The 11,018-nt window shown below is 49.8% G+C and overlaps 1 protein-coding gene across 1 annotated transcript; it reads left to right on the forward strand.

The window, feature by feature from the left end:
- Window positions 1–401: 401 nt before the first annotated feature.
- Mettl27 (methyltransferase like 27) lies at window positions 402–10,575 on the forward strand. The gene is made up of 6 exons (XM_038346379.1): window positions 402–533; window positions 648–887; window positions 1,358–1,486; window positions 2,050–2,185; window positions 4,176–4,268; window positions 9,881–10,575. The coding sequence occupies exons 2-6, from the start codon at window positions 765–767 to the stop codon at window positions 10,159–10,161; spliced, it is 762 nt and encodes a 253-aa protein (XP_038202307.1). The 5' UTR covers window positions 402–533; window positions 648–764; the 3' UTR covers window positions 10,162–10,575.
- The last annotated feature ends 443 nt before the right edge of the window (window positions 10,576–11,018 follow it).

An 11,018-nucleotide genomic window follows, 5' to 3' on the forward strand; every position in this document is an offset into this window, starting at 1 on the left:
GTCATTCAGGGCTATATTGCGAGACCTTGTCTCTAAAAAATCTGTTTATTTATTTGTGAAAAAAACAAAACCAAGCCTAGCGGTGGTGATGCACATCTTAATCCCAGGACTCGGGAGGCCGAGGCAGGTGGATCCCTGTGAGTTCGAAGCCAGCCTGGTCTACAAAGTGAGTTCCAGGACAGCTAGAGTTATTACACAGAAAAACTCTGCCCAAAAAACAAAACAAAACAAACAAACAAACAAAAAATCCGACTGGGAGAGTTTGAGAATTTGCCAAGCAAGAAGGACCAGAGTCTTCCACTCACTGGCTTGTAATAAGGGGCGGATTGTCATTATTTTGCTTTGATTGGCTGTTTTCTCTCACGGAAACCCAATCGTCACGTGCTGGAGGCGGGGCCAGACTCTTCGTGCTGCCCCTCCTCCAGTTCCACAGCCCGTCTGCCCTGCAAAGGGGGAGTCCTCGCAGTGAGTTGTGAGCTTTCTGCTCCTTGGAGACCCTTGCGGTGAGGAAGACCTCTGATCCACGCCCAGAGGTGACAGGCTGAGGGGCAGTTCTCATTCCCTGCACAGGAGTACCCACTTTGCCCACCCTTCCCCCACAAACAGTTCCATGGTGTACTAGTCAGCTCCCGTCATTTCCCACTCAGGGACTTATATGTGACGTGGGAAGGAGTTGGAGCTCTGGTAACCCCCTCCACCGGGTGAGGGAGAACAGGAGACTGTGGTGAACCTCGTCACAGGGTGGGAACTGTCCCCACAGGAGGATGACTCGGGAGGAGGCTGAGAGGCTGCCCCAAGTACTGGCCCGTGTCGGGGCCTCCCACGACATCACCGACCTAGCCTGCAAGCTCCGCTTCTATGACGACTGGGCTCCAGAGTACGATAAGGTGAATACACGTAGGTCCTTAATTTGGGGGGGGGGGGGAGATTGTGTTTTTATGTGCAAAGAGAGAATAGTACCGCGCATCCCAGGGAAGCTGGGAGCTGGCCCCTACTGGCCTCTAAGCACCACCTCTAACTCTGGACTGGACGTCCCCTATTTGAGTTAAGAATGACCCACCTTAACACTGCCAACCAGACAGGGAGACTGCCTGCAGGGGGCGCTATTGAGACGTCACTCAATATAGACAGCCTGGCTTAGAGCTGCCCCAGCCAAGTAGCCAGTTGCTGCCAGCTTGAGTCCCACAGGTGTGGGGGCCCTTCACATCAAGCCTGGATCTTCTATTACTGAGGTCCCAGAAGGACCCAAACTCCAACACACATCAACTCAAACCAGCGGGTGCGTAAGCACCCGACAAAGTGAGTCCTCCAAACTCAAGGGCACCAGAGGGTGCTAGACTAAGTGTTCTGTCCCCAGGATGTGGCTGCATTGAAGTACCGAGCCCCCTACCTTGCTGTGGATTGTCTCAGTCGAGCCCTTCCGGGCCCGCCCCAAGATGTTCTGATCCTGGATGTGGCCTGTGGCACTGGCCTGGTGGCCGTGGAGGTAAGACCTGCTGGTACGGTGAATTCCTGACTTCTTTCAGGGCCTCCTACATGCTACTGCAGAATCAGCCCTCAGCCCTTGGCTAGTGAACTGTAGGCAGGTTATCTGACACACATAAACCCAGTCTCTCACTGGGGAATTCTAACCAGGTACTTGTCACTAAAACATGCCCCAGCCTTCACTGGGGGATTCTAGGCAGGGGCTCTACCACTGAGCCACACCCCAGCCTTCACTGGGGGATTCTAGGCAGGGGCTCTACCACTGACCCACACCCCAGCCCCTCACTGGGAGATTGTTGATGAGCCCTGTACCAATGAACCACACCCTCAGCTCTTTAGTTTGCTTTTTATTTTGAGAGAAGGTCTCTCTAAGTTGCCAGGCTGGTCTTGAATTTAGGATTCTTCTGCCTCATCCTCTAGAGTAGCCAGGATGACAGGCCTGAGCCACCACATCTAGCTCTCTGCCACTCCTTAACCAAAAACCCATCCTCTGTCTCTGGCTTGTTGGTCACCACGTACTGAGCAGTGGCAGGGGTGAGCCATGATCGATGCCACCTCTCCCAGCTGCAGGCTCGGGGCTTCCTCCAGGTACAAGGGGTGGATGGAAGCCCAGAAATGCTGAAGCAGGCCCAGGCTCGTGGCCTGTACCACCACCTCAGCCTCTGCACCCTGGGCCAGGAGCCGCTGCCCAACTCTGAAGGTACTTCCCGTTCCCCTCCAGCCTCACCCCCATTGCCAAGAGCATTCCCTACTGTCCAGCCTCCACCTTCACTCTGGAGCCCTATGTGAGCCCTCTCGCTATGTCCTTCCCTCCCACCCACAAGTGCCTGAAGTCCTACTATACCATGACATTTTGATTAATTACTTTTCTTTTTTTTAAAAAAAGATTTATTTATTATGTAAATGGTGTTCTGCCTGCATGTTTTGCCTACACCCCAGAAGAGGGCACCAGATCTCACTATAGATGGTTGTGAGCCACAGTGTGGTTGCTGGGAATTGAACTCAGGATCTCAGGAAGAGCAGAGCAGGTAGTGTTCTTAACCTCTGAGCCATCTCTCCATCCCTAATTACTTTTCTTATTGCACTGACAAAATACCAGACAAATGCAATGCCATCATGAGGTCCCACCCATCCCTAGGGTGCTGCAGCTGCTGGGGGGGGGGACAGTCATTTCTTCAGTGGTGCAGCCTCTGCTTCAGTACTGCTCCCCCCACACACACACCAAGCTCATGCAGGCCACCCCCAGTTAAACTCTGGGTCACAGACTAAACAAAACATGAAAGTAGCAAGGGTGATGGCAGTGGTTCACGCCTTTCATCCCAGCACTAAGGAGGTAGAGGCAGGTGGATCTCTGTGAGGTCGGGGCCAGCCTGGTCTACATGGTGAGTTTCAGGATAGCCAGGCTACACAGAGCAACCCTGTCTTGAAGAACCAACTGGGGGAGGGCATCAGACTCTAGAGGAGGATGAGAGAAATAGGAATGGAAAGGACCAAACTGCATTATATTCATGCAGTGGCGTAAGCCTTGGGTTGGAGAGAGAGCTCCACAGGAAAAGCACATATCGCTCTTGCAGAGGAAGGACCTGAGTTTGGATCCCAGCACCCACACCTAGTAATTCATAACTTCCTATAACTCCAGTCCCAGGAGATATGAGGCCTCCGGCCTCCATGAGCATCTGCGCTCATGTGCACATACCATACAGAGACATGTGTGCATTCACAGAATTTAAAATAATAAAAATTGGGCTCAGCAGCTGTCAAAGGCTAGGATCGCAACCAAAAATAAAATAATTTTTAAAAAAAAAAATTTAAAAAACAGGTAACTAGGCTAGGGAGATGGCTCAGCAGTTAAACTCTCATAAATACTGCTTTTGTGGAGAACTCAGCATCCACACCCAGACAAACTCACAGTGGCTCAAAACTCCAACTTCAAGATGCCCACTGCCCTCTTCTGGATCAAAGGTCTACAGGCATGTACACATATCCGTACACATATACGCATAATTAAAAATAAAAATAAAGTGATTTGAGGCCAGCCTGGTCTACAAGAGCTAGTTCCAGGGCAGGCTCCAAAGCTACAGAGAAACCCTGTCTTGAAAAAAAAACCCAACAACAAAAAGTGAGCTTGAGACAGCTAAACAGTTAAGAACCCTTGATGACTTTGCAGAGGACCCAAGTTCGATTCCCAGCACCCACATAGCGGCTTACAACCTTCTATAACTCCAGTTCTAGGGGAGGTGTCTTTTACCCTTGTCTGACCCCTGTGGGTGCTATATGCAAGCAATGCACATATACTCAAACAAAATACCCATACACGTCAAATCAAATTTTAATTAATTAGTTAATTAAAAATAAAATAATTTTTGAAACAAAGTAAGGGAAAAACGGTTTTCTTTTGGTCCCCACAACCTGGTGGGGAAGCCATGGCATTAGGAGCATGAGACAGCTGAAGCCAGGAAGCAGAGAGATGAACGCTGGTGCTCAATTGAGTTCTTGATCTTTGGCCCAGGACCCCAGCCAGGGAATGGTGCCGTCCTCCCCTAGAGCAGATCTTTCCTGCTAGATCAACTCAGTCTAGGAACTCCCTCACAGATGAGCCCAGGGATCTGAATCCCAGATCCTGTCAAGTTGACAATGAATCGTTAGATGTATCGTTATCGTCACACATCTTCACCCCGCTCCACATGCAGGGACCTTTGACGCGGTGATCATGGTGGGTGCCCTCAGCGAGGGACAGGTGCCCTGCAGTGCCATTCCTGAGCTCTTAAGAGTCACCAAGCCGGGTGAGTCACAGTCCAGCCAATTCCTCCCCAGAGGCACACCCCTTTCCCCTCTCCAGGACAAGCAGACCCTGGACTCACACAGTGAGGAAGGGTAGGGCATTGTGTAGGGTTACCCTCCCACCCCACTCACCCCACCCCACCGCCAATCCCATCCCCCACCCCCGCACAGCTTCCTAGCTCCCGTGGCCAGTTTGTGCTCCACCTTGGCTGCCACCAACAGAGGCAGACCCATGATAAGGGCAGACAGGTGGCCAGCTCACCTGCTATCCGTGGACAACTAGGAAGAGCTCCACCCTTCTGGCCTTTGTTCCCTTTCTTAAACAAATGGCATCGTCACTGAGATCCCTTCCCTAACAGACTGCAGTGACAGTTGGATACAGTCATGTCCCTATCCTTGGGGCCCTGGCACACAGTAGAGCTCAGTTCAGCTCCGTCTTCCCATCCCCTTACTGATTTGGGACTGCCCTTACTCAGATCCTTTCAATTGTCTTCCTTTCCTGGCATAGGTCCAGGTCTGTTCATGCAAGATGACAATGGGGACAGCATGAATCAAGACCATAAACGGGTGGAGCAACCCAGGCCTTTTTTCTCTTTCTTATGGTGCTGGGGATGGAACTCCAGCATCAAGTGAGCTTCATACACCACAGTTCTTCACTGAACCATTCTAGAAAGAAGCTCAACTGTTAAACCACGCTCCCAGCCCCTCTGAGGGATTCTAGGCAGGTGTTCTACCACTGAGCCACACCCCAGCCCCTCACTGGGGGATTCCAGAGAAGGCAGTAAGGACTCAGCACTCAGTATGAAGTTGCTTTTTCAAGGGTTGGGGGCAGGCACCCACAGAAGATGGGGTAAGGAGTTGCCTGGAAGAAGTCAGGAGGGAAGAGATTAGAAAGATTCAGAAGAGGGTCTACCTGCCTGGCCTGGCCTGAGGAGGAATGAGGAAGCTGTGAGATAAAAATACTCCCTCGCTCCCTCTCACCAGCCCCACTCCTGGAGCTAAACCTAGGCATGTCTGGGCAGGATTCTGTTCCAGAGAGGCCAACAAAAGGTAGGCCATCAGCTGGGTCATCTGTAGCAGCATGGCTTGGGCTCAGAAGCACCGGAAATGCCCTTGGCATGAACCTAAACAAAACAGACTCTCCTGTTCCAGCCTGAGCCTCCCCGTCACCACCCCCAGAAGCACCGTAGCCCTTCCTCAACCAGTCTGCCAGAACCAGCCATACTGGATACACTGCAACTGCTTGGACAAAGTCCCCCATCCCTCCAGCCACCCCTTCTGGAGTCAACCAGGCTTCTTATTATTATTATTATTATTATTTAGATAAGGTCTCACTACGCATCCCTGGTTGGCCTCAAACCCATAGAGATCTACCTACCTCTGCCTCTGTCTCCTGAGTGCTGGAATCAAAGCTCTGTACCAGGATGGAGAGATGACTCGGGTTATGATCACCGGCTGCTCTTGCGGAGGACCCAGGTTCAATTCCCAGCACCCTCATGACAGCTTGTAATTTTGTGTGCCAGTTCCAGGGAATCTAGTGCCACACCCTTTCTGGTTGCCCACCTGTACCAGGCATACATATGGTACATAGACATACATACATGCAGGCAAATACTCATGCACATCAAATAAAAGTAAAGTTTTGGGTCATCACACCCAGCTTTTTCCCCCCAAAGAAAATGAGGGTGAGAGCTTGGGTCCCAACAGTTCCAAAAGTTGGGTCTCAGCCACCCATCTCCAATGGACCAATTTGAACCTTGGTCTTGAACTCAGATATCTGCCTTGCCTCAGTCTCCTGAATGTTGTAATTAAGGTGTGTGCCACTACTGCCATGCTACACACCTTTAATCCCAGCACTCAGGAGACTGAGGCAGACAGATATCTGAGTTCAAGGCCTGGTCTACAGAGTTCCAGTCAGGGCTACACGGAGGAACCCTGCCTCATAAATAAAAAGATGATAGATAGATAGATAGATAGATAGATAGATAGATAGATAGATAGATGATAGATAGACAGACAGACAGATGATTGATAGGCAAATAGATGATAGATAGATAGATAGATAGATAGATAGATAGATAGATAGATAGATAGACAGACAGATGATTGATAGGTAAATAGATGATAGATAGTGTTACGAGCTGGGGGACTTCAGCTCCAGGTTCTTTTTGAGTAATACCTATAAGGATTCTGTGCCCTTCTCCCCATGATGAGTAACCAGACCAAGCAAGAAAATTGTTTTTATAATGATTCTTTACCAGCAACTTCAATATCCAATGTATCCATGGGGTTTACAATCTTAATAGGCATGGGGGATTGATAATGGGCAACACACAGGCAATTCAATATCACAATTATTAATCTTACTAAACCTAATACATAAAACAAATTTATAACCTTAATCTAACTTATCACTTATCCAAAAGATACTTCTTAACCTTAATACAACTTATCCATTACTTATCTATAAAACAATTCTTAACCTTAACTTATCCATTAACATCTTCTAATCTTATTAATTATCTATAAGATATCTCTTAACATTTCACACACTAAACATATGTATTAACCCATCTATGTTCTTCTCTTAACATCTCATACACGCATGAAATAGCATCATACGACCTGGTATTCTTCAGCTTAAAAAGGGCTTTTTGAATTTCTTCAGGCAGGACGCCTGACCGCACTGGGGGCTGGATAGCAAGGCTCTACTCTTGACCCGGTAGTCTGCGCTTGGGAGATAAGGTTCCGATGTCCTGTTCCAGGCTGGTATCAGGTACTGGATCAATGCTTGACCGTGTCGTCTTTGGCCTGGTGTTAGTCTATCTCAGAATGTAGGGCCTTTGGACTCGGCTTTTCGGGTGACCGAGTCTCGGGAGACAAGGCTTTTATTTCTCTACTCTCGAAGATGAAGCTTTGCTCTCGGGATGGCAAAGCTTTCTCAAAGACAGAGTATCTTGTCTGTTCTCAGGAGACAGACCTTCAGTGTCCACTCTCAGGAAATGAGGCTTTGCATTCGGGATGCAAGGCGTTAAATGTCTGTTTTCGGGAGATGAAGCTCTGTACTCGGGAGACAGAGCATTAAATGTTTAGGCAAGTCGTTTAATATTTCTGCTTTCCAGGAGGCAGGTTTGAAGGATCTCTCTCTACAAGGCTTGGTGCCCAGGCCATTGTGAGAAGTGAGATGACCGTCCTACTTCAGCCCTCTCTTTTATGCCAGTTCAAACTGCCCCTCATTTGATCCTTCCGATAACCAGATGTCCTAGGTCACAGAAGGGTGGGGGTCCCTCTTGTGTGGCAAGATTATTTCATTACCACAGTTGCTGGGTGCAGAAATAACCCTTTGAAGCAAACTGCCCAACAAGCAGGCAGATTGCAAATAATTTCTATGAACATTTCACTGCAAGGTGGAAAAAGCCCCCAGAAGGCTAACTCGAAGCCCTCATCTCACGCGTTGGACCTCTCCAGCTGCTGTCTTCCTCCCTAGGTCACACCTAAACCTAGAAAGGCTTCTGGAGTTCCTGCTTCAACATAGAGTCCCAGAGGCCCCGAGCACAGGCTCTCCGCCATTAATGCGGCAGTGAGCCACTTCCATCCAGAACCTCCAGGGAAATCAATCAGGAGCACGGCTCAGCGTCATTCCCCCAAACAATAGGTTTAACTATCAAATGAGCTCTGACATCTGAGCTGAGAGGCCATCTGCATTTCATAAACAACCAGAATGCTTGCTTGTGCTCTTATCTTTTCCTTTGTTTGCAAAAATGTTAGTAAGCAGAAAACTGAAAAGTCAAAGGGTTTGTGCCACAAAGTAAACCAGTCCCCCCCTCCCAGGCTAATTCCTTTGTTTTGGGGCTGCAAAGCCACATGGAGGGCGATCAGGCAGTAGATGGTCCCTCTATAGTCAGCGCCATGGCGGTCCGGTAAAGCATTTGGTCGGGGAGGCCTCGTCTCAGGCAGGTGGGCACACCGTCAGCCTTCTGGAAGAACTCTGCAGCTTGGGAACTTTGATCTTCCCAGCACAGTCGTATGTTGGCACTGTGGAGGTCAGTTTAGTCGGGGTGGCAAACATGATAGGCGGCGCTTCCGTGGAACCCACTGGCTCCAACCCCTCTTATCCCAGGGGCTCATCCCATCAATTCTCCCCAGTGAAGCTCAGCTGTTTTTACTACACTGTCCACGGCTGATGCAGTTTGCTGGCCCGTGAGGTAGGAATAAACCAGAAAGCAGCCTTCCTCTGTGGCAGCGGTTCACAACCTGCAGGTTGCAACCTCTTTGGAGACCAAACATCCCTTTCACGGGGGTCGCCAAAGGCCGTTATTCTAATCAAGGTTTTCCGGCTTCACGTTCTACCGAGCTTTCTCACGCTACTCTGAGCAATGATTCGGCGTCAGCTCCTGTGGACTATAGGCTTCTAAAGTCCAAACTCCAGCCAGCTTCTGCGTGAAACCGCTAAACTTGTAGTACATGTTGCCTGAGCCCGGCTTCACACAGCCGCTGCCTGCGCGGTTGACCGCCCTACAGAAGGCCAGCCACTAGGCCTTACCTCTACTGAGTCCTCAGAACCAAGGGGGATCCTATCTCCATGAATCCTCCACTGAACGCCTTGAGCTCCTGTCTCTTCCTGCCTTATATGCCTCTCACCACCCAGCCAGATGCCTTCTTCTCTCCACCTCCCTAGTGCTAGAATTAAAGGCCTGTGACTTCCAAGTACTGGGATGAAAGGTGTGAGCCAACACCCCTTGACTCTGTTCTTCTTTCAGACTTGTGTAGCGCAGGGTAGCCTGGAACTCACAGAGATCTGTGTGCTTCTGCCTCCCGAGTGCTGGGATTATAGGGTATGCCACCACTGCCTGGCCTCTATGGCTAACTAGTGGCTAACTCTACATTCTGATCATCAGGTCAGGCAAGCTTTGTCAAAGCACAAACAAAATATCACCACAATTCCCCTCCCCTTGCCATACCTAAAATAAAGAACAGCACTACTTAGGCACAAAGAAATGAAGGGTCAGCTGGGCGGTGGTGGCGCACACCTTTAATCCCAGCACTCGGGAGGCAGAGGCAGGCGGATCTCTGTGAGTTTGAGGCCAGCCTGGTCTACAAGAGCTAGTTCCAGGACAGGCTCCAAAGCTACAGAGAAACCCTGTCTTGAAAAACCAAAAAAAAAAAAAAAGAAAAAAGAAAAAAGAGAAAAAAAGAAAAAGAAAGAAATGAAGCGTCTTCCTAAGGACCAAAGTGTGCATGCTCACCTAGAAACTGCCGTGACAGGGGACTTTGTTCAGTGGAACAGCTCAGTGGTAATGCACCTGCCTAGAAACCCCTCCCAGGGAGGGACTGGGGGTGTGGACCTGGTTAGAATCTCCCAATGAGCGACTGGAAGCATAGCTCATCTGTCATATCTTTTTGAGCATGCATGAGGCCCATGTTTTTATCTGCGACCCTGAAAAGAGTTTTTTTTTTAATGAGGGCCGTGGGAGAGGAAAAGGAAGAGGATTCCTGGGGGAGGCAACTTTAAGCACCGAACCCTGGAGGTGGGGAGCTGGCCTGGAACTGAAGTCTGGAGCAGGGACGCCCCTGTAGCCCTCCAGCTTACGTCCCCTCCTCCATCTCGCCCCAGGTGGACTCGTATGTCTGACTACCAGGAGCAACCCGTCCAACCTTCCCTACAAGGAGGCGCTAGAAGCAGTCTTAGACTCCCTGGAGCAGGCTGGTGCGTGGGAACGCCTGGTGTCCCAACCTGTGGAGCACTGGGAACTGGCCACCTCCGAACAGGAGACAGGGCTGGGCACCTGTGCCGATGATGGCTTCATCTCCGGTATCATCTACCTTTACCGAAAGCAGGGGAGAACCCAGGGTAAGGGCGGGAAGCCCAGCGTCGTGGCCCCAGTTGACCACTGATCCTCTGTGTGGGGCCTTAACCTGGCCTGTCTTCTTGCCCTTCTGTCTGTAAAAATGGTTCCATCTTGTTGGGAGATCCTGCTGATCAAAGGTTGCAGTCTGCCAATGGCACGGCAGCTTTCTCCAAGCTTGGCCACGTGAAGGACTCCCTACCAGCGGGCGCTTCTAACCTTCTCTAGAGGATGCTTGCCTTACTTCAAGGATGAGCCTTGATATAGTTGCCTACAACTGACGCTCTTCCCCTGATGCCCACGTGATAATTAGGTTAATTCTCTAGTCATTTTGGTAGTATTCCACTAATCCAGTTTTGTGATATGAGCGTGCCATTTAATGCAAATTAGGGTTTGTCTCCAGGTTTCTCAACCTTATATATCTTATATACTCTGGAATAAAGTTGAAATCATCTCCCGTAAAGCTATCTCTGATGTATCCATTGTTCCCTGCTTCTGCCCCTCCATGCTCACGAACTGGTGACCAATGATCCCCAAGGAAGAAGGAGACCCACACATCTTCCTAAACCTGCCCATTAAGATGCTAGGTTTGCCCCTAAAGGGACTGAAAAGATCCCTCTGGTTTCTTTGGACCCAGAATTCAGGGACATGGGGCTAGAGCAAGCTGTGTGGGTAAGAGAGCTCTGCAAAGCCTGAGAAATTGAACTGACGTCCTCGGCATCCACATTAAATTATGATTTGCCTTTGTGTAACCTGAGTTACCTGCATAGAACACCACCGCTGGGGTCAGAAAATGGGTGGTCCCAAAATGGTCAGCTTTCAGCACAGGGAGAGGTCCTGCCTCAAAGTAATAAGGCCAACGGCAGAGCTTGGCAGAGAGGAAGACACCTAAGACATTGCTCTAAC

This window comes from Arvicola amphibius, chromosome 10 (assembly GCF_903992535.2).
Source record: "Arvicola amphibius chromosome 10, mArvAmp1.2, whole genome shotgun sequence".
Classification (NCBI taxonomy): domain Eukaryota; kingdom Metazoa; phylum Chordata; class Mammalia; order Rodentia; family Cricetidae; genus Arvicola; species Arvicola amphibius.

Excerpts from the sequence above, each read along its gene's own strand:
- Mettl27 (XM_038346379.1), top strand. The coding sequence starts at position 765 with ATGACTCGGGAGGAGGCTGAGAGGCTGCCCCAAGTACTGGCCCGTGTC. Across the intron at positions 888-1,357 it reads GGGCTCCAGAGTACGATAAG|GATGTGGCTGCATTGAAGTA; the intron begins GTGAATACACGT and ends TTCTGTCCCCAG. Across the intron at positions 1,487-2,049 it reads CTGGCCTGGTGGCCGTGGAG|CTGCAGGCTCGGGGCTTCCT; the intron begins GTAAGACCTGCT and ends CACCTCTCCCAG.